This window comes from Apostichopus japonicus, chromosome 18, assembly GCF_037975245.1.
Source record: "Apostichopus japonicus isolate 1M-3 chromosome 18, ASM3797524v1, whole genome shotgun sequence".
In the NCBI taxonomy this organism is placed as follows: domain Eukaryota; kingdom Metazoa; phylum Echinodermata; class Holothuroidea; order Aspidochirotida; family Stichopodidae; genus Apostichopus; species Apostichopus japonicus.
The window spans coordinates 19,310,986-19,333,487 of NC_092578.1; the positions used below are offsets into that span (position 1 = coordinate 19,310,986).

Consider the following 22,502-nt stretch of genomic DNA (forward strand, 5'->3'; position numbering starts at 1 on the left):
ATCCAGGTCTTGTTTTACAATTTCACAACTTTACTTAAAAGCACTAAAATTTAAATACAGACTTCTAAATATAATACCTGTTTATCTTGTTACTATACGAAAAGTCTACAAACTGATTGCATAAAGCTCACATAATGCATCTATAATATTCACTGCTTGGTGAATACAAACAACACAACCCTATAAATAAGAAAGGAATGCTTATGATATAAAATAAAATACAATCAAAGAATCAAATTTCAAATGGTTGCAGCAAACATTTCATTTTGGGCTATTGAGGCTATGATAACGATCGGTTTATGAAAATGTTACTAAAGGACTGCAAACGGCCTACAATTTTGAACTTGACCTACATTTGTTAACTTGCCCTGATAGAATATAACTGATACATTTTGGTACAGCAATACTTTTTGGGGCTGCAAGGAAAGAGTAACCATGGAAATATCATAGGAAGATAGCAAATACATTTTGACCTTCTGAATGTAGGGCTGTCTGTCTGTGATGTTTCGTTTAACATCCATATTCTGAGAAACCAACAAGGAAGCAAACAAACATCACATTTTTTTTGGCTGGTAACTTAACGATCAAGGAGTATTGAAGAGAACCTTCAAGGCAACATGCACAATATGTATACATGCACTACTTGTAAGTGGCATACTAGAATGCAAATATTCCCACTCTGTAAATGAGATAAACAGGAGAAAGCTTTCAAAAGTTACCTCTTATCACTTCATATATTATAACTTCAGGGAATCATTTAATTTACACCTTAATTTACCCCTTATTCCCCTTAAACAAGAGGCCTAGCGATGCTTTACTCTATATGCAAACAATTGAATGTAAACTGTCCACACAAGGTTCTAGTACTTAATAAGGTGCACAATTCCAAGTAAGAAGTTATAAAGTCAGAATTTGACCAATGGTGACCTCCTATGACCTTTGAACTCAATGAAAATCAACAGGATTGCTTTTACTTATGAAGTTGGATCCACATTAATTAGCATGAAATTCATCCAAATTTGCTTTTGAATTTATTGGGTTTTCTTTCAGAATTTGAACTCAAATGATCTTTCCCTCCATGAAAAACAGAAGATTTCTTGTACTCATTAAGCTTGTAACTGAAAGAATACAACAAACTCCTTGTCTAAGGTGCAAACCTGAGGCGGCATTATGCTAATTTCCTCCTTCCATTCTGAAGTTGAAATATTAGAAACAAGCAATATTTCTCAACAGTTACTGTGGCGCAGTTGGTAGTGCTCTGGACTGGAGAGAGTCAGACAAACTCCATGTCTAGGGTTCAAACACCAGAGAGATCATTTTTTATTTTCTGCTCTTTTCCTCCTTCCATTCTGAAGTTTAAATATTAGAAACAAGCAATATTTCTCAACAGTTACTGTGGCGCAGTTGGTAGTGCTCTGTAACTGAGAGAGTTAGACAAACTCCATGTCTAGGGTTCAAACACCAGTGAGATCATTTTTTAATTTTCTGCTCTTTTCCTCCTTCCATTCTGAAGTTTAAATATTAGAAACGAGCAATATTTCTCAACAGTTACTGTGGCGCAGTTGGTAGTGCTCTGGACTGGAGAGAGTCAGACAAACTCCATGTCTAGGGTTCAAACACCAGAGAGAGCATTTTTAATTTTCTGCTCTTTTCCTTCTTCCATTCTGAAGTTGAAATATTAAAAACAAGCTTTATTTCTCTACAGTTACTGTGGCGCAGTTGGTAGTGCTCTGGACTGGAGAGAGTCAGACAAACTCCATGTCTAGGGTTCAAACACCAGTGAGATCATTTTTAATTTTCTGCTCTTTTCCTCCTTCCATTCTGAAGTTTAAATATTAGAAACGAGCATTATTTCTCAACAGTTACTGTGGCGCAGTTGGTAGTGCTCTGTTACCAAGAGAGTCAGATAAACTCCATTTCTAGGGTTCAAACACAAGAGAGACCCATTTTTTATTTTCTGCTCCTTTCCTCCTTCCATTCTGAAGTTGAAATATTAGAAACGAGCAATATTTCTCAACAGTTACTGTGGCTCAGTTGGTAGTGCTCTGGACTGGAGAGAGTCAGACAAACTCCATGTCTAGGGTTCAAACACCAGAGAGATCATTTTTTATTTTCTGCTCTTTTTCTCCTCCATTCTGAGGTTGAAATATTAGAAACGAGCAGTATTGCTTAACAGTTACTGTGGCGCAGTTGGTAGTGCTCTGGACTGGAGAGAGTCAGACAAACTCTATGTCTGCGGTTCAAGTCCAGCTGGAGCCTTTTAATTTTCTGTTCTTTGGAGCAGGTGGAAGTATAAAGGTAAGAAACAAAGTTTATTTCATTGGGAACCAAAATGGTGTAATGGGTAGTTCTGTTGATTAGAAGTTTCTGATCAGTGGTTCAAGCCCTGGCTTGGTTTTGATCTTGGGTGAATAATCACTGTAAAAGGATATACCCCTTCCTGACAAGGTTTCCAAGTGGTCAGGGTAGGTGCCGATGTCCCCTTCCCCTGATGTAAAGTGGACAGGGTGGCAAGCGGACTAGGTAGGTTTTGCGGCACCCCTCCCCCTGACAAGGTTCCCAAGCAGACAAGGTGAGTATCGCAGAACCCCCCCCCCAGACAAGGTTCCAAGCAGACAAGGTGAGCTCCGCGGCACCCCTCTCCCTGACAAGGTTCCCAAGTGGACTAGATGAGTCTGCACCTCCCCCCCCCCCCGACAAGGATCAGGGGAGGAAATGTTTTAAAAAAACACAAGTCCAAACAATTGGATCTTTAAATATTTAAAAAGCAGCCTACATCAGAGTCTCACCTAATGGTCTAGTGGTAAAAAAAAAATTTTTTTTGCATCACAAGGTCCCAGGTTCAATTCCAACTTCTGCTTTCCTTGTTCTAGTCCTCCAGTAAAAGACAGGAAACATCCATACAAAAAATTCAATATATTATGCATATACACAAAATACATCCAATTAGAACTGCAAAAATATCAACTCCATTTAGATCCACTGAATCAGAGAGATGAGTTTAGTACCCCTTGTAAGGGAGGGGGGGGCAAAGACTTGTTAGAGAAGGATAACAACAGTTGCTTCAAATATGCTTTACTGGTTAATGTATACTTTAATACAGCTTATACTTAATCATGCAAAATCAGTTCATTGACAGGACTTTTGTCCCCTCCCCACCCTCCCCACACCTGCCCCCCATACCAATTATCAAATAAATTCGAGTTTTCCTGTTTGGTGTTAACAAGGTTTTCAGTTTGACCTCTGGTTGACCTAAAATGACCATTAACCTCCACAGAAAACATCCGGGTACTTCTACTCAATGAGGTTGATCCATGTAGCACATATCAATTAAGGTAAAAGCTTTAGTTCTGTACTTACAGTGTTTACAAGGCTTCAGATTTTGACCTCTGTTGACCTAAAATGACCTTAGCTGGCTATGGTCAATTGAGGGTTCTGACCAGCCTTGATACCATAACTCCTATACATTGTTTCTACAGTATTTGAGAACTCACATCAACATGTGATACAGTACTAAGTATGCAAACTAAATCATTAAATAACAATTAAAAAATGGTAAGAACAACAATCATGACATGATACTAAGGTACTGTTGTCTTTCCTTTAAACCTTATGAATATGCAAATAATAAACAAATAAATAACTTGTTATGAAACAACTATGCAATCACAACGATAAATATCTTGCAAACAAATATAAATTATAACTTTGACACACAATGACAAATGGCAGTTAATGCTATTGCACACAACAGGAAAGGAACTATTTTTGTTGTTGGAATGTTTCATTTTGCTAACTTTACACATGATTAACGTTGCTAAATTCAGTGAATCTCTCCAGATTTTATGTACTGTCACAGCAATATCCCCAAATTTGTTTACTATAAAGCCCTGGATAATTTCAATATCCCTGTTTAGCCTTCTGTTTGTTGAAAACAGCTTGAACCTAAGCTGAGATTAATTGCAGCTATATATATGTAAAGTCAACACAGATCATTTACTAATTTCATAGCCCATATTGAATTTCCATAAATCTCTCTTTACTTACGGATGAATAATGAGACTTCATTTATCTTCAAGATATCATTGTCTCTAGATGAGTCATTTGACCATCTGAGCATCATCCTGAAACATAGAACCATCAAACCACTGTAATACCCTCAAATGTCCACCGCCTCCGGTTATTGGTGAAAAGAAGGTAATTTTAAATTTGTAGCATAGCTGTAAAACATTTGGGAATTGGTTTCAATGTATTCACCAGAGGTTTTACATATTGGATATATTAATTACAAATTAATATTCTTCATCATCTATATATATCTATAATGCTCCTGCACTCTTGGACACTCTCCTCCACTTTACTCAATCTCTCTATAAATATATTTATCTCTTTATAAATCCTCTCTTTATCTGTTACTTTCAAAAGCCAATAAACTAATTATTTAGATTGGCAAATATGTTTTCCCTCACAAGCTGCATGGTCTCATCACCCCTCCCCCTCCACTCCCCTCCCACTTCCCCCTCTCTCTCTCTCTGCAAAAAAGTTTTTATCTTGTTTTGTTGTAAGACCAGATTAAAGTAATACTTCCATTTTTGGATAAACTTTTGTCAACTTAACCTCTGTCTGTTGAACACTGTATGCTGTGTATTGATTGTTACCATACCAAATCAATCTACTACCAAAACCATCTTTATTTGTTTGTTCAACTGATAAACACAGATTGGGACTTATAAAAATGTTAAAATCTCTGCTAAAATCATCAAAGTGTGTCCTGTTGGTTCTGAACCTCCACCATACTATTCTTCCCAGACTGAGTAAATCAGACAGATATACTGCATCAATTAATACCAATTAATATAAATGCTTTTATTGGATGCAAAAAACCTACTTGATGAAGCAGCAGTATAAGTGTGACCATTATTTAACATTCTAGCATATTTGCCTACAATTTTGATGACCTTTTAATTCAAGCTGATTATGACATGACAGTTTGACCATTGCTCTCTTAAAAACAAATTAAATTTAATTTCTACGACCTCAGCAGTATGGTCCGTCTAAGGTGTAACATGAGGAAGGGGGAGAGTGGGGGGGAGGTGGATCCTCTACACTGGGGTTCCTGGTGACGATTAAGTACCATTCATGAAGACAGTTGCCTGTCTAGTTGGATGTTAGTCTCATTACAGTAATCAAAGGCCTCTCCGGTCTTGCATTCTGCCACCGTGTGGTCCACAAAGATTGTTATGATACCGGATATGACTACTGCAATGCCAACCACCAGGAGGCAGATGGCTGGAAGCTTCTGCCAACCGTACCATTTCCCTCCTTCCCATCGGATGTAGCACGCAGCCGGTAGGATCATGATGAGAGGGATCGCACCAAAGATACCCTAATTATACCAAAAGAAAAATATTATTAACTCTAAGCAGAAAAGTGATTCACAAGATTTCAGTTAGTTTATCTGATTCTCCACAATGCCGGTCATTAATGACACTATGTCAAGAAGGACTCTGCAGCATCCTGCAGCCTGACTGCATAGGACATAACCTTTCATGCACGTGTTGGTCATTAAAGACACGATGTCAAGAAGGACTCTGATGTGGCTGCAGCATCCTGCAGCCTGCATGGCTCCATAGGACATTACCTTTCATGCACGTGTGGTTCCAAACCATATGCACTGCACACAATATAGACACAATAAGCAAGCAAATTCAGCTAGTTGCTGAGATAGTCATCTCTGTAGGTTTTATATTAATCATTCCAGCATGAATGCAGCATGGGATTTTTCAGTCTTTAGTTTGGACACCATGCCGTCATCGAATTTACCTAACAAACAAAAATATGTCATACACCAAGGTTGCTAAAGTAACTATTTACAGATCTTAGGATTGAACGATTGTAAATGTTTACTAGAGCAATGCTTAAGGCCAAGAAAATAAATGACATACTTACATTCAGGATTAACACCAGTCCTAGACACTCCGTACTCATGGAAACACCGAGTGCTATACCAACAATTATTAATGTATTGATCAGGTGGCGTTCTAACGTGGGCTCGGAACCTACCCATCCATGGCGGACAATGAAATTTTCCACTACCTGCGAAAAAAAACAGTAAAATGGGTCGCTGCTATTGAAAATCATCTAAAATAGAGCAATTCACATTTTAATTAAAATTAATCTTTTGTAGATAAGATAAGAATAACTACAAACAAGTTTGCTATCAGCATTGATCTATTTACTTTGGTTGCTGTTTGATAAAATCATAAGTTGACACAATTCATTCAAACATTCATACTTTTCTATTAGGTTATTTGTCAACTGGGTTAAGATACAATTGATGGTGGTGATGGAAAACCCAAGCCTGATATGACACGGTGAAGGGGGGGGGGGGATGTGAATACCCAATGAGGGAATCCTTCAGTGAAAAAAACATATATATAACAGTAGATGTGGTGAGCAATTGTTGTTTTGGATAAATTTCAAGGAGGGGGTAACAATTGCCCAGGGGTCTTAAGCTTTAGTCGACTGGTATTTACTGAAACCTTTTGTGGGTCATATTAACTATGGGAGGAAAGAGGGTGTTTATAAGAAATGAGAAGTAGAAGGGCGGTAAAGTGGGTGGGATAAACTTAAAAGTGATCATTTGTGACCTAGAAGAGAAGAAGGATATCTTTGACTGAAAATCTAGGACTTAGAACACTCTGACCCCCACCCCTGTCTCCCCTCCTCCGTTTCCCTAAAACCCACCCCTGCCTCCCCCTCATATTATCTTCTACAATTGTGTGAATGTTTCACTCCAACAGATGTCAGATACATACCTCCCTACAGACCAAACATTCCAATGGGTATGTGCACATGATTGTAATAGCAAACGCTACTCTTGCAATGTTCACGAGATCATCAGTGTAGCAGTAATTTTGTAGCAAGTCACCTGGATATGAAGAAGAAGAAGACACAGATGACACTATGTAAAGAAGCACTGAATATGTAAACCAACACTGAATATGTATTGAATTTATGTAAAGCAACACTGCATATGTATCAAATTTATGTAAAGCAACACTGATTATGTATTGAATTTATGTAAAGCAACACTAAATAGGTATTGAATTTATGTTCAGCAACACTAAATATGTATTGAATTTATGTAAAGAAGACACTGAATATGTATTGAATTAATGTCAAGCAACACTAAAAGAGTATTGAATTTTATGTAAAGAAGAAACAGAATATGTATTGAATTTATGTTAAGCAACACTAAATATGTATTGAATTTATGTAAAGCAACACTGAATATGTACTTAATTTATGTTAAGCAACACTGCATATGTATCGAATTTATGCAAAGCAACACTAAATATGTATTGAATTTATGTTAAGCAGCACTAAAAAATGTATTGAATTTTATGTAAAGAAGACACTGAATATGTATTGAATTCATGTAAAGCAACACTAAATATGTATTTGACAATTGAAGGGTACCTGCATGACAATGGAACTGCCAAGCTCAATGTTAAAGTAAGATCAGAATGGTTGAAGTCACTATCTGGACAATCTATGCTTCTGTGCTAGATGGCCAAACAACCATGAAGACAGTATTTCCATCAAATCTATTACCAATTTATCTGGACTATATCTAACAATCCAGATATATTATTATTAGACGTTTTATAAAATCCACACCGTTGCCCAGGAAAGACAAAAACACTTCAAAATTCAGCTTAATTAAGGGTTTTAACATGGATATAAAATTAAATGATTCAATCACCCAAACTGAAATCAAGTTTACCTGACCTAATTTTTAAAATTACCTTGAGTGAAATGCTTGAAAGTGATGTAACCGGTAACACCTACAATCAGCAGGAATATTGTTGCCATGACAACAGCATAGTGGGTCACTTTTTTCCACATGGTTTGAGTAGGAGTCTCCAAAGATGCAAAGATTAGAAATGCATTGTGATGACAAACAAATGCTGTCAAAAAGAACAAACAGATAAAAAACAATGCCCATCATTTCTTCCAAAAGAAGTAGAAGTTAATCTCTAAACTTGTGCAAGGTATTTGATATACGCGTTCAAAAATGAACAATTACGTGCCTTGATCCAAATCCTGAATAATGTGTAATGATGCATATACTGTACAGTTTTACAAGAAAAGCAACTTTCAACTGGTAGCAAGATATTGATGATCATCATTCATTCCTGTGATGAGGCTTACGACACTAACTATACCATCAAAAAAATCATTGAAATTTCGTCTCCAATGAACAAACGCACTCTTGCATGACTCTGACATAGAGAATGCATCCATGCATGCCTATCTTTTAGACATCTGTATATATACAGGTATTGTAAGAATTAAGCTAGAAAATTACAAGGAGTTCAAAATTGCCTAAGATCCCATTTCCTTCTCATACTAGTGAATAGCAAGTGTGGTGACATCTTGTTCACATATCTTACTTAGTATTCTCGGACATATGATGTAAATGTTTGCTTTAATTTGTTTAACTGCCGTATAGAAGAGCTCCTGAATATGAACTTACCAAATGTTAGAATACTGACAGATTCAATGGCGTTAATATTTGCAAAATTCCAGTCCCCTGGTTCGACTTCTCTGTAAACAAAGAAATTTTGAAGGAGGCTTAAATATGAAGATTTTATCTTAAGTTTTTAAAGGCCATCTGATATTCTTCCTCAAACACCTTTCTATAATTATCACAGGAACAGAGAGAAACAGCTAAAGACCATTCATGAAGATAAATGTTCTGTGACTTCTAGTTCTGTTGTCAAGAATTTTGAAATCGGATGATAACTCATCTCATGAGTTTTTCAAGCACAGTCGGTGACTGTCCCGAACAGCCTTATGAAATAGTAGGACAAACATAAAAATTTAACTTTAGAAAAAATTAGACAAAAGTAGGTAAAATTGAAGGAAAAAGTAGAACAAAATTAGGACTGAAACACAATTTCTACTATTTTGAGCTTTCTTCTTACAACGATAATGTATAAATGATTAAGATTGACAAAGACTTCTTGAGAGCTATATGTCATTGTGATGTCACTCAATCACTTTGCTGTTGCCAGGTGCATAATAGTACATCAGACTTGGAAATATCAGATCATGTGATTTTCGATACATTGTTGCAGTATATTTGAACAATTCAAGTCATTTCATCACAGAATATATCTCTTCTTCTTTTTTTATTAAATGCAAATTTCTGATCTAGTCTGTCTGCAATATCTACTGTGAATTTTTATATTAGAGAGGTTTAGCCCACACAAATACTTACATATCAATTGTTCCAATACGTATAATGATGACAACACACAACAAGATGAGCAACACCATCGATAGAAAAGCAACCTGTGAAAGTGAAAATAAATATGAAACAGGAAGGAATTAGTTGGCAAAATTCCAGAAAACGGGAACCTGATATGACAATATCAGGAATAGATGGTAAATGGCAAACCATATACAAGAGTTTTTCTTCACCTATCAAATTGTAATTAGTGAAAAATCATGATTATTTTATCATTAGTTACCACTCAGGTTAAAGAAACTATTTTGAAGTTGAACAGGCCTGACTTTTTCATTCTGGCAGGATCTTCTTCACAGACAGACTAATAGGAAACCCAAAATAACAGTTTAGATATCTGTCAAATTAAAACTAAAAATGTGTCTATTTTAACCAGTTCCTACTGAAGACCCAGTCCTTCAGGATGTAGATACCTTGACTGCCTCTGGAGAAGATATTGCTTGGATTAACACCTCAGAACATTTAATTTTGATGCATTAGAAATATTTGCACTAGCAGCTAGTGTTGTTGCAGTAGAAACAAACTAGTCAAATTAACACACTAATTATGCCAACACATACTGTATATAGCGGCTGTTTCGTGACTCTAAGCACGATTGAAGATTGCTTAAACCTTGGATAGTAGTCGCTATATAAATTATTTTGATTGATTGGTATCCAAAGCCAGGGTTTTATGGTTTGTTAGGTGTCTTACCAGCAGTCTTGACAACTAGGCAGAATGGACAATTCTGTGATTTCTCTGCACTGGATGGTTAAAGTTATCGATGCGTTAAACAGATTACACGTTGATCTGAACCCTCAACCATCTGTGTTAGAGTGTCACCTTTTCATTTCCCAGCTTTACTCATGTTTTTGTTTGATTCTGACAATAATTTATATGCTTTTTCTGATTAGGAAAACTGAAGTTGCATTCAATAAAACCTTTATACTGCTTTAAATCTCAATGACAATGAAAACAGATAATTTCTCAACCATGCATTGAGTTTGTAAGTCTCCCCAAAAAGTCGATAGCAAACTTTTTTTATTTACAGTGAACAGATCTCTTAATCAGTTTGAATAATTTAAACGAACAGAAATGAGACACTGTAATAACCACGAATAAGTGCACATGATATTTTCACTTTTCTTAATGACGGCAATTCCTCACACTCAGAGCGAAACGACGCTTGAGAGATAATGCTTCTCTCATCTGATTGGCCAACCTTAAATGCATTATTTAAAAGTCTTGATTGAGTAAAGATTTCCATCAGTGATTAATGACACATATCCGTGGTTGTTTTAACAGTCTACGTAGATCACAGGAAAGCCAGACTCTTAGAAACTTAGAAATTTAGCTGGTTGCCATGGTCACCAGGGCAGTTGTAGTCTGGTCGTATGACTGAGTATAGTGCTTGAGGCTGTTGAGATGAAATGTATCCGCAGCGTCTACTGTATTATATGTTGGAGATAAAGTGAGTTGTATTGGCAGATATATCAGTGTTTGTACAGATGTGCTACTAGTATGGTAACAGTCTGTTGACCCTAAAATGTCATTATGGAGGCACCCCAGAAGACCATGTTACCCCCCTCCCCCCATTTGGTTTGTTTGTTGATGAAGATTAATTAACTCAGACTGGAATTTTCATTTAACCTCCAACAAAACAAAGGAAAAAACAGGTGAATCTTGCTGTTACCCACATTTTATGTAGTAGAACAGCTGAGAGGTTATAGTATAATTTACATAATTACTTCTAACTTTGGTTGTGCCATAAATAAATAACAAAATGTAGGTGTATTACTTCTATTTCTAATAAACACACAAAAAGTAAACTGAAGGTTGTTGTGTTTTTTTTTTTATGCTCAAAGAAAGAGGTTAAAAATATGCTCAATCATATTAATCTTGTTCCTTTTTCTTCAAACATGGAGATTTCTCAGCCCAGGCAGCAGATTTCTCAGCCCGAGCAGCAGATTTCTCAGCCCGAGCAGCAGATTTCTCAGCCCGAGCAGCAGATTTCTCAGCCCGAGCAGCAGATTTCTCAGCCCGAGCAGCAGATTTCTCAGCCCGAGCAGCAGATTTCTCAGCCCGAGCAGCAGATTTCTATACCAATTTGTTACATCTTGTGAAAAGGTAATGAAGGTCTTTCAATTTTTTGCTTACCTTGACAAGTTTCGTAACATTTTTGTAGAAACTGAGAGGAAGTAAGATGAGCAAGGTTATGACACTAATTACAAAGTATCGGTTGGCAAGAACATGATTTTCTGTAAATAAAAGAACAGCAAAAATTTAGAGCAGGTAAAATATAACAAAATAAACTTAAAATAAAACAAAACTGTTAGCAAACTGCTTATCCACTAAAAAGCCTGTGTACGAGAATGTGTAAAAGTAAGTGGGCCTGACGTTTCGATCCTAACAGGGTCTTCTTCAGAGGCTGAATGAGAGAGCCTTCAGAGAGAAAATATACTTAACACAAATTGAAAATACAGTGCATTTCTGCAGAATGCCTTAGAACTACAGTTTTTGATTACTGTACTGGTAATTTCTCTCCCTCCTCCTCCTCCACCCTCCCCAAACACCACTGACTTCCTTTTCTCTTAATGGTACAACCCAGGAGATTACCCTCATCCCCCACCCTACCTACCCCAACACCATTGACTTCCTTTCCTCTTAATGGTACAACCCAGCAGATTATCCCCACCCCCCCTCTCACACAATTTGCTTCCTCTTCTCTTAATGGTACAGCCCAGCAGATTATCCCCACCCCCTCTCACACCAATGACGTCCTCTTCTCTTAATGGTACAACCCAATATATACCCTCATTCCCTACCCTACCTACCTCAACACCATTGACTTCCTTTTCTCTTAATGGTACAACCCAACACTTTATCCTCCATAATCATTAATTGTATAAATGAACGCAAGCTTCCTGAATGTAGAACGCAAGATGACCCTTTAGCATCACTAAGCTTGTCTATACTGATATATCTCTACCAGTTTGTTTAAAAACTCATCTACATATATACAGGCAGATAGTTTAAATATATTGCTGGTATGTGAGTTCACTCTTGGATAGATGGAACGGGAGAAACTTTTTTAATTTTGAAAATGTAGCATTAATAATTGACATCCACATGCCTGGTGTCTGCGGAGAGATAAGAACTAAAGCAAGCACAACCAGGCACGTCTATCTTGTCTTGTATTGGATTCGATACCAAATATGAAGGTACCAGATTTGGATCTTGAAGAAACAGTAATGAGATATCCCTAAAACTGTTAACGGGTCACTCTAGACATGGCAGAGTACATACATAGGAGTGCAGTAGTTGTGAGAAGACATGTGAGAAGTAAATAACAAACTTTATTTTGTTACTAATTTACAATTCCATACAGGAATGATGATAATAGACATAAACAAAAATGCAATACATGTATTTTACCTGTTGTTATCATAGTGTCACCAATTGGGCAAACTACTCTTTCGACTAAACTGCAGTAGCATCAAGTGATGTATCTTTCTGTTTCAAATTTACAGCTGCTTTTAATATAGTTTAATTATGCTTACCTCCAAATATTCTCTCACAAACCTGGCTGATTGTATCTCCAATTATGACATGGTAACCAATCATAGCTGTTGAGAGGTAAACAGACATAAAATTAGATTCCACACACCAAAAAAAAAGAGAAAAAAAGAAGAAGATAAATGGGAAGTATATATCATCTATTTGAAAAGATTATAACTTACATTTAAATCATGTCCAAACATGAGGTGTCAACTGCAATTTTAGGCAGATTTCCATAAGGTGACATTGAAATTAAATTCAACTGTCATTGGCCTATTTAACTTTCAATATGTTAACACATACACAGAATTGTTTATTAAGTCTGACAAATTTGGACATTTTAGTGTAAGATTGAATTAAGTGAAAGCAAAGATCCAGTTTCTAATTTGGAAACTCATACAACTCTTGGAATATGCAAAATGACTGCTCAAATATATATATATACAATCTGTATAAAATTAAGTATCATTTTAATACAGTAAAATCCTTGAAGTTTAGAAATACTAAAAAGTTAATATGAATGTGGCTGGTAGGATTAAATCATGGTTAAAGGTGTTGCTGGTTATAACATGGATATTAATTATAGTACTGGACATCTGTTGTAACATGAGTAAGTTTCCACTGCCAAATGAAGTGCAGTAATATATTCACACATATTATGCAATTCGCTTTAGTCTTTTTGATAAAAAGAAGTTGCAATTTCACCAACCATAATAAAGCATGAATAAAATGCATATATATCAAGATAAAAACAAATTTGAGCTAAAATCCCACAAAAAATGAAATTAATTACTTCCACTAGTAACATTTTTATATCAAATCATGAAGCTGGAGTGTTAATATTTTTGTAACGTTAATTTTGATATGAAAAGGGAGGGGGTGGGGGTAGGTATAACAAGGGTTCAGATACATCAACTTATGTCACTCACCAACAAGTGGATATGCAAATTGAATACAGGTTAAGAAATAGTAGCCTGGTAAGCCGTAGGATGCTTGTAGCAAGTCTTGATAACTTCGAGAACCAGCTAACTCTGCAGCTTTCATTAATATGTTAAGTGAGTAATCTGCAGTTAGAGGAGAAAACAAATTAGGGCTGCATTACATATGTTTATTGATTTTGCAAAGGTGGGACCAATGGGGGCCACAGATCTGCCCCTTCCACTCCCCCACCCACAACTTTCAAACTTAAAAATCATCCGCCCTTTAAAGATGAGCGATATGATACACCTTGTACACGGTAGGAACCACAACAGTCTCATCGTGATTTGGATACCTGACACGTGTGTTTACGTTCGATTATTTACAGTAGAGAAATACGAAACGCTAGACGAAACGTTAGACAGCAGTGCTATAAACATTGTAGTTATGCCTAGCAGCTTCTAGTACAGGACTGTCCTTACACGTGACCTTATGTTAGGCTAACTATAAACAAATACTGTTATTACTGGAATAGGTTCCTCAGAAAGGGTCTGCACAATCACCTGGACCTTGTTGATTTGTATTTTGTGTCTCTTACCTGTAATACCAGCGATAGCAAATAGTAGAATGACACCCAGTGGCAGACCTGCTTGCTTGAAGGCATACGGTGTACCTGAAAGAATCACAAGAATAAGAAAAACAGAAATTACAAAATTAGTTGCATTTGGACAGAATAATTTACATACCTGTACCTGTAATAGATACACTGTGAGTTTACACTACAGTCTGGTAAGATAACATGAAAGATATTTGTCTAACATTATGCAATGTTTCAACACACAACTTCAATGTGCACAGGTCTATAGTGCCAAATGTTAAACCAAACTACAAAAATACATCACTTGTGGTATTGATGAGGTCAAAGCAGGTCATACCTACATGTGCATGAGAGGTTGCCTGAAACGACTAGCAGTCCTAGTGGTCTACAAGTTAGTGTCATACACACTCCTCCCCTCACACAGGCAGGTGTGTTTTACATTCAGACCGAGGACCCCATTGTTTTTTCCATTGTTCAAATCCACGTATCCTAACCTTAACAATACCCCATAACAATAAAATTGTTGATACAATTGTGCAAATCAAATTAAATTGTTCATTTCATTGATGGAAAAAAAAATTGTCCTTTTGCATCATACAATTTTTTTTTTACTAAGTTGAGCTTTCATTTGTAATGCAATAAATATGTTAATCCTTTCTTCAAAATTAATAAGAGTTAAAAGATTTGTCAAGGGTTGAACATTCTTGTTGCAAGTTTGTCAAGTTTTTGCGAAAGAAAGATTGTAACAAAACTAACAATAAAAATGTTGCAAGCTACCTGCATGCATCATTCATTCTTCTAAGTGTTTTCACTGTTGAACAAAGAACTATAAAGCAACACCTTGTATCTGGCAGCAGGGCAAAACGTACTCCTCCACATTGACATTATGTGTGAAGATATACCCACCAGAATTCAAGTTCTCCTTACCAAAGGTAGTCGCCATGGTTACTATGAAATTTGATCATGACTTTCTTGACTTCAAAATAGACATTTATAATGCAACTCTTATACTGTTTGATGTCACACATAGAACGTTGTAAAGCTGTTGTAGGAGTATTTAGAGGTATTTGAAATGTTTGAATCTGCCCTGTTGTTCATATTTGAATTTGTCTGCAAGCTGTCCACCTGCTTAATTTATACACTTATTATGACAACAACTAGTTACCTGCAACTGCAAGTGTTGGTTTTGCTGATTACATACAGCTTTTTAATTTAGTCGACAGAGTTGATCTTGTAACTCAAAAATGCAAATATGATAAAAGTATTATGAAGTGATATTAATGACTTTTCCCCTTTAAAACACAAGTTGGCTCCTGACCACAAGAGTTGTTCAACCTCAACTATATGATTCCTGACAGTTGGCCCAAGTGACCATTCTCTGCTGTACACAGTAAACATACAAGTTGTTTTGTGTTTATACTTTCATCCCAAATTGTGCTAGCTAATTAGCTAACTATAGAATTTCCACAAAAAAAAGGGTTTCTAATCAAAGTACTGTATTACATTTGTTTCGCTTTAAATGTCACTATATAAAGGCATGCATGATTAAATTCTGTGTCTGCTTGTTAATTATAATTAGCTTTATGCCTAGCGGAGAGACATTACCGGCAAAAAGGTGCCACAGAGACCCAACAAGTGCCAGCCTGAGAATAATTCAAATTAAAACATTGCAGTCCATAACAACCATAATGCAACATTTAATAGGCCTACATGACCAATATATATGCGTGTGTGGTGATGTGATGTATTACGATGCTATTATCACAATTATCCTTATTCTGGTCTAGTGCCTTCCTAAAAAAATATTGCATTTCTTGAGATTAACTTTCGTCTAAAAGCAATTATTATTGACTTGCAATAATGTCTCTTGAGAATTTAGCCACCAGAGAGAAAAAGAGGCCGCATGAAATTTGATGCATTTTAAATTTGACGTCTACAGTTGAGTCATAATGATCCCACAGTTGTTATATTCATGTGTTTCAGGCAGCCTCCTGCTACACTGTAGGTCTGTCTCTCAAGTACGGGGGCTTTTTGGTTGATTTTTTGTCTTAAATTACCACTGACAGACATAACAGAACTATCAGCTCAAAAAGACAACTTTTTCAGACTTTTGTGCCTATTATTTTAGTGTAGTAATTATCATTTCAAATTAAGAACTGGACTGAGGCACACAATTTGTATTGTTTCAATCAAATAATGATTAAATAGTAAAAAAAAATCCACATTTAATGAGCCTAAATATCTAGTTGCAGGAAAAGACATAATGTAACAATTTCAGTTATGCAGTACAAATTATATTTTACACAAGAGTTGGTTATAATTTCATTGTTACATCTACACAGAACAACTAGGCTGTATAGAACACTGCATTTCGAAAAGAGGAAAACTGAATTTCTAGTTGCAGGAAAGGACATAATGTAACAATTTCAGTTATGCAGTACAAATTATATTCTACACAGAGTTGGTTATAATTTCATTGTTACATCTACACAGAACAACTAGGCTGCATAGAACACTGCATTTCGACAAGAGGAAAACTGTCAATTTTAAAATACAACTATATGTAATCAGTTTCTAATTAGCCTCTTACTTCAGAGACTCCATGAGATTTTTGTAATGTCCTCTTTTCCAACCCTACCCCTTACCTCCTCCCCCCCCTCTTTGTCTTACTGACATATTTGCTTATTTTACACATCTTTGTGATATTTATTACACCACTCGGTATATCCCAACCACTCCATGTATATTAGCATGTATTTTAGCTAAAATCAATGTGTGTCTTTTGAAAGCTAATTCACAGCCATCATTTACCAGCTCTCCGAAGTGACCTAGCCAACCGTTACTCCTATCACCTCGTCTATTTACTTAACATAACCCTCAACCTGGTAGTAGAGAGATGAAGCCAACGGTTCCTATTTAGAGTTCATTATGCGGACTGGCCTCGCAGGTTTAATCAGTTTCTGGAGGAGAGAGAGAGAGTAGGCTTTTCAGTCCTTTAACCTCCTCCTCCTCCTCTCGAGATGCCAGGTGGTGAATAAACGGCAAATGAATTCGAGAATTGATCCGATTGACTTATTATGCGCTGCAAGAAGTGGCCGTATACATCCACTGTAGGAGAGGTATAACACCCAGCACAGTCGGGAAGTAATTAATATCTCCCGTGGATTTTGAAACGCTTTGCAGGACTGCTCTATATAGTAGATTACTACTGCTATATGCAAGAGTCAGAATAGCATGGTTGAATCAGGGAGTTCTTATGGCTCCCTGGTTGAATGTAAAGTGAATTTGAATCAGAAGAATTAAGTTCTCAGTAGGAAGGTGGTCATGCTAATATACTTCTTTGGTTATTTAAATCTAAAAGTTTATATAAGGACAAAGAAAACCTTGAGAATTCTAGTAATTTTTCATCACGTACAATTTTACATGTACAGTGAGTGCTTAAGTTCATACGGAGGCTATACTTGGAAGTTTTTGTTTATTACAACAAATTTGTCTTTTCATATATGTTATGATAAAACTTCCATACTGCAGTTTAATGCTACAGCTGGTACGTATTCAGCATCATAGGTATAAATTATGAGACACAATTTGGGATCACCAAACCGACTTGGGTCCAATATGTATAAATAATAAATGTCTGATGATAATTTGACCAATTCTGATTTTAATGGTTTGATTAGAACAATTTCTCTTGAAAATTTGGAAATCTGGTTGGAAGACATTATAATCATATCTTACAAGAGTCTATGAGGGGCATCACAAGATTTGCTGCAGTGGGTTTTTGTAAGTAGTTGCACTTACCTATCTCCCCATGAAATAGGCACTCCAATCAACACAGACTTCCAAAATTGATGTTTAAACTCGGTCTGCACCTCAGTGCTAAGAAGGTAAATATCAACACCAAGACTAAACTAGGTATAATTTAACCCAAACATGTTAGCTATATTACTTAATTGATTACTTAATTAACTCCTAGTCTACCTGAAACATATTTTGCACTTTTCTTTTTCATTATCCTGATGCAGTGTTTTATCAACAAAAGCACGTTTAGGGTTCTAAACACTTTCATGTGGATTAAAATTATTAGAATACAAATAGACCTCCTGAAGATTTGGGGCTGTTGTCAAGAAATCCATGACATACTACACTTGCAACCCAATATTAAAGATTTGTTACATCATTACATTGTGACCATGCAAACACAAGAGTGTAACGATATGTAATATTCGCATACATGCATAAAACTGGTTTGGCTCTGGGCTTACAGGGAGAGGAGTACGCTCACTGCAAACACAAGCAGGTACAGTCCATCATCTTGAAATAAAACGAGTGTCATAACTGAACGGTGCATGGGTTTAATTATACAAATATTGCTATTAATTACTATTAAAGGTGGTATTTAATAGACTGCCACCTCACAAATAATTATCTGTAGATTAAAATATCAGTAGATGATGATGATATTTGTTGAAATTCAAGTGACATTCTTGATATAGCGGCCTCACAAAAATAACATTTTTTTTATCTCATTAATTCAATTTGCTTTCAAAATGTTATCTGTGTCTTGGGAGCAACAATGCCCCAACTGTGTTCAAACAGATTTCTATCAGTTTTCTTTGAAAGAGGCTTACATAAGTTATACTGCACAGCCAAGACGTTGAAGGTGATACAGTCCTGTGAAACTTCCAGGATTCTTTATTAAAGGCCATGATTTATGATAGCAATTAATTTCATCAAGTGTCCCCTAACGTTTGGGGGCCATCAGACTGTGAATAAAATATGACACCTACATTTACATAAATAGGATCAGATAAACATGTATCTTCATTCTTTCTGCAAAGAAAGTTGCTCGCAGACGTCAAAGATCTTACATAAAATGAAACTCAATTCAGTCTGCGTAAAGGCATTTCTTGGACGAAACACTTACAGTATGGCCACTTTTGAGGAAAGAGAATAGCTAGATGTTTTCTGCAAAGTACAAAACTGGTAGAACAGTAAAAATACCATTTAAACAGAGGTATAGATATATATTCACAATGGAAAGGGTAAGAGGGGAAGGACATCGAATGTATTGGGAGTTCACAAAAGGGGTGAAACAATTGAACACCTGGGGTGACTAGTTCTACTGTACATTAATGCACATAACAGCTGTACGGAAGGGGTACTAATACACAGCAATTACTATTAAATCCTGTCCTCTTTCAGGCCTCCATTACACTCTCCTGCTATCCTTACCATCTTATCCACCCCCCCTCCCCCACATCCACCCTCCCTCACTCATAGAAACATGTCAAAGGTTTCTGTATATTACTCCATGTGCACATTGTAAATATCAGCAGCTTCAAATAGAGTATATTCATGAACTTGCAACACCTACAATAATTAAAAGTCCCTTTTTCAGTACTGGTGGATAATAATTTAATGCACATTTTGCACCTTAGTATAAAATGGCAGTTTTGAGGATTATAAATTTCTTTTGTCATAAAATGTTGAAAATGAAAAATACTAGAAATCTTTATATTTTATCCATTTTAATTAATATTTAGCTATATATGCAATACCACATAATTTAGTTATTCTTGGCCTTGGACGAAAACATAGATCAATTTGTGACAGCTCCTGCTTTTAATTTTTTTAATTTTTTATATTTTCAAATGAGGAAGTGATATGAGAAAGACATTGTAGCATATTTTTAAACATAATTAGCATTTGTCTATCAAACACCAGTCATAATTGGTTAAGTTATGTTATGAAAATGTTCTAACAGAGGTCTTAAAATACTTGACTCAATCTGTCAGATAGGAAATACTAATTATACTTGGAAAGAGAACGTGGAACTAGCTAGGGTGGTGAGACACTCTAAAGCAACAGCAAAACCAAACTTCACAAACTGAAATTGCGAGATCTTTCCTCATGTTTTCCCGAGATCTCCATGTTTGACTGGATATTAAATTTCAAATGTTCCATTTAACATCCATGGATGAATGTAACAGAAAGCATGAATGGAGGTAACCACTCCGTGCTCCAAAAGGACATTTTAGGACAGATTGATGCAACCCTGGCTAACAGTGGGATATATATAGACAGTATGACTAAGTGTTAATAAAAACGGTGTTACTGATTGGGTTTGAGAATGTTACATATTACAGAAAATGGTTTAAGAATTAAAAGGAGAAGATATGGCTGGCCTGTTGTCCAGAGGAAGGTTGTAAAGGAGAGGTGTTTAAATCACTGATCAGACATGCAACTTTACATTAACGTCATAACAATAATGTTTACCAAGATATGCCGAAGGAAATTGCGCTAAAAGGGACAAGAAATATAAAAGTTAAAACAGAGAAAAGTAATAACAAAATCAGTCTTTTTGGCACAACAAAAAGTGTGGATGTCAGTTGAAAATGGATTTATTGTGGCTTGGATTTATATAGTCTCAGTGCATTGAAGGGGAAAGAACTGTTATTATACCATCTAAGCACATACATCTTCACTTTTCAAAACACACTGCCAATAGCTATGGTGATTCTTAAACTGTACTACCAGTTACTTTCTAATATCCCATATCAAGTTTGCTGGTTGCAAACTACCTAGTAGGTAAAACCATACATATATACAAAGAATCACAGTATTACGTACATGCACTAAATTGAATAAAAGCTGAAGCATATAAGTCACAATGCACCTCTTTTAATGTGTAATTCACACTATACTCCAGATTTGACATTGCGTTAAAATGTTATTTAATTACTATAATTTTCATGGAGTTGGTTGTTTCCAAATACTGCAAAGCATCCAGGGTAAATGTTGGATCAGTTGCTCTATGGTTGGATGTAGTCTGCGCTTCGTGAGTTACAAGAAGGGCACAATATTGAAGTATGTAGGCAATACACTCACAGAGCTAGTTTACTAAACCCGCCAAGCAAGTTCATTCGTAACACCAATCCAGTTTGGAGTTTCGATTTGCGAAAGGGATTGTGGGGTTAATGGAATACACACAAACCTCGCTCGGCATTGTTAAGAATTTTTAGACCAAAAAGACCGCTAACATGTTACGCAAGAAACGAATCATCCAAGATACACTCGAGTTTTGACTAGGGCTATGTGTTGTAGGTAAGGTGATATGATCTTTTCTCCACAAATTTTCAGGATATGCGCTTGTGCAGTTAAACTCCGAAGTTCGAACAGGCCTTATACAAATTGCGGGGAATTTAGCAAGATATGCACACTACATGTGCAGGGATATTTGATGAGTTGTGGTTGCTGGTGAAATCGCTGCAGGTCATAGCATGGAGGTACTATATACGGAGTTGGCGAGGAGGAAAGAGTGGCAGGGTTGACTTCAACATTCCTGGATTATTTTTACACAATGTTGAAGGGGCTCAATGAAATCAGATTAAAAGTGCAGTATTTTTATGCTGGTACTTTTTCTAGACACTTGTTATACTTGATTTCCGACATTCACAGCTTATATGCAGAGCCTATAACATTTTAAAAGTTGTTTACTGTGCAGCCTTCTATTCGTATGAGTTGTAACGCACGTTATCTGCTAGGCTGGTCGGTGGGAGATAAGGTAGCTTATAAAACAAGGTTTCCACAATTTGACCTCTAGTGACCCCAAATGGACATGGACCTCCAAGACCCTATTGTTTTTGGTGGAGGTGTGTATAACCACATACAGTAGACAGTAACCTGCGTTTATCCTTTTTAAGAAAAAGTCGCCCAGGAAAGAACCTGGGCACGAAAACCAAACTACCGAACGACTGATCCGCTCTCAATCCCAGTCCCCTTGCATCGAGACTGTGATTGTGTGATCATCCTCGGGTGTGTATCACCATTCCCCTCAAAAGGGAACAGATACTACACATGATCTTAACCAAAAGACCTGTGTTTATCATGCCATAGTGTTATTGTATCAAAATGGTGGTTCGGGCCATTTCTATTGTAACAGCTAGTTCTCCTTATACTAACAAGCAGAACTTTCTAGTGTACTGAAGTCATCGAAACCTCAATGCATTTTGCATTCTGGTTTACATAACGCGGTTGAGCAATTTTGAACAGCGCCGATAGCAACAGCGTAATTTTAGACAACGACGTATGTTTAGACAACGGAAGTTAAGACATCAACGTGAGTTTGAG

General features: G+C 36.3%; 1 protein-coding gene across 3 annotated transcripts in view; it reads right to left on the reverse strand.

The window, feature by feature from the left end:
* Nucleotides 1–9: 9 nt before the first annotated feature.
* LOC139959123 (putative sodium-coupled neutral amino acid transporter 11) overlaps nt 10–22,502 on the reverse strand; it is a 31,852-nt gene continuing 9,359 nt past the window's right edge. For 2 of the 3 annotated variants that reach the window (XM_071956713.1, XM_071956714.1), the window contains exons 4-14: nt 20,649–20,672; nt 14,370–14,444; nt 13,783–13,917; nt 12,856–12,921; nt 11,453–11,553; nt 9,290–9,363; nt 8,543–8,613; nt 7,812–7,973; nt 6,819–6,931; nt 5,950–6,096; nt 10–5,386 (exon numbers count right to left, since the gene is read on the reverse strand). In XM_071956713.1, coding sequence (XP_071812814.1) covers nt 5,138–5,386; nt 5,950–6,096; nt 6,819–6,931; nt 7,812–7,973; nt 8,543–8,613; nt 9,290–9,363; nt 11,453–11,553; nt 12,856–12,921; nt 13,783–13,917; nt 14,370–14,444; nt 20,649–20,672 — 1,217 coding nt within the window. In that variant the 3' untranslated portion in view covers nt 10–5,137. The remainder of the gene's footprint in view (nt 5,387–5,949; nt 6,097–6,818; nt 6,932–7,811; nt 7,974–8,542; nt 8,614–9,289; nt 9,364–11,452; nt 11,554–12,855; nt 12,922–13,782; nt 13,918–14,369; nt 14,445–20,648; nt 20,673–22,502) is intronic. The other variant, XM_071956715.1, reaches the window with a different exon arrangement.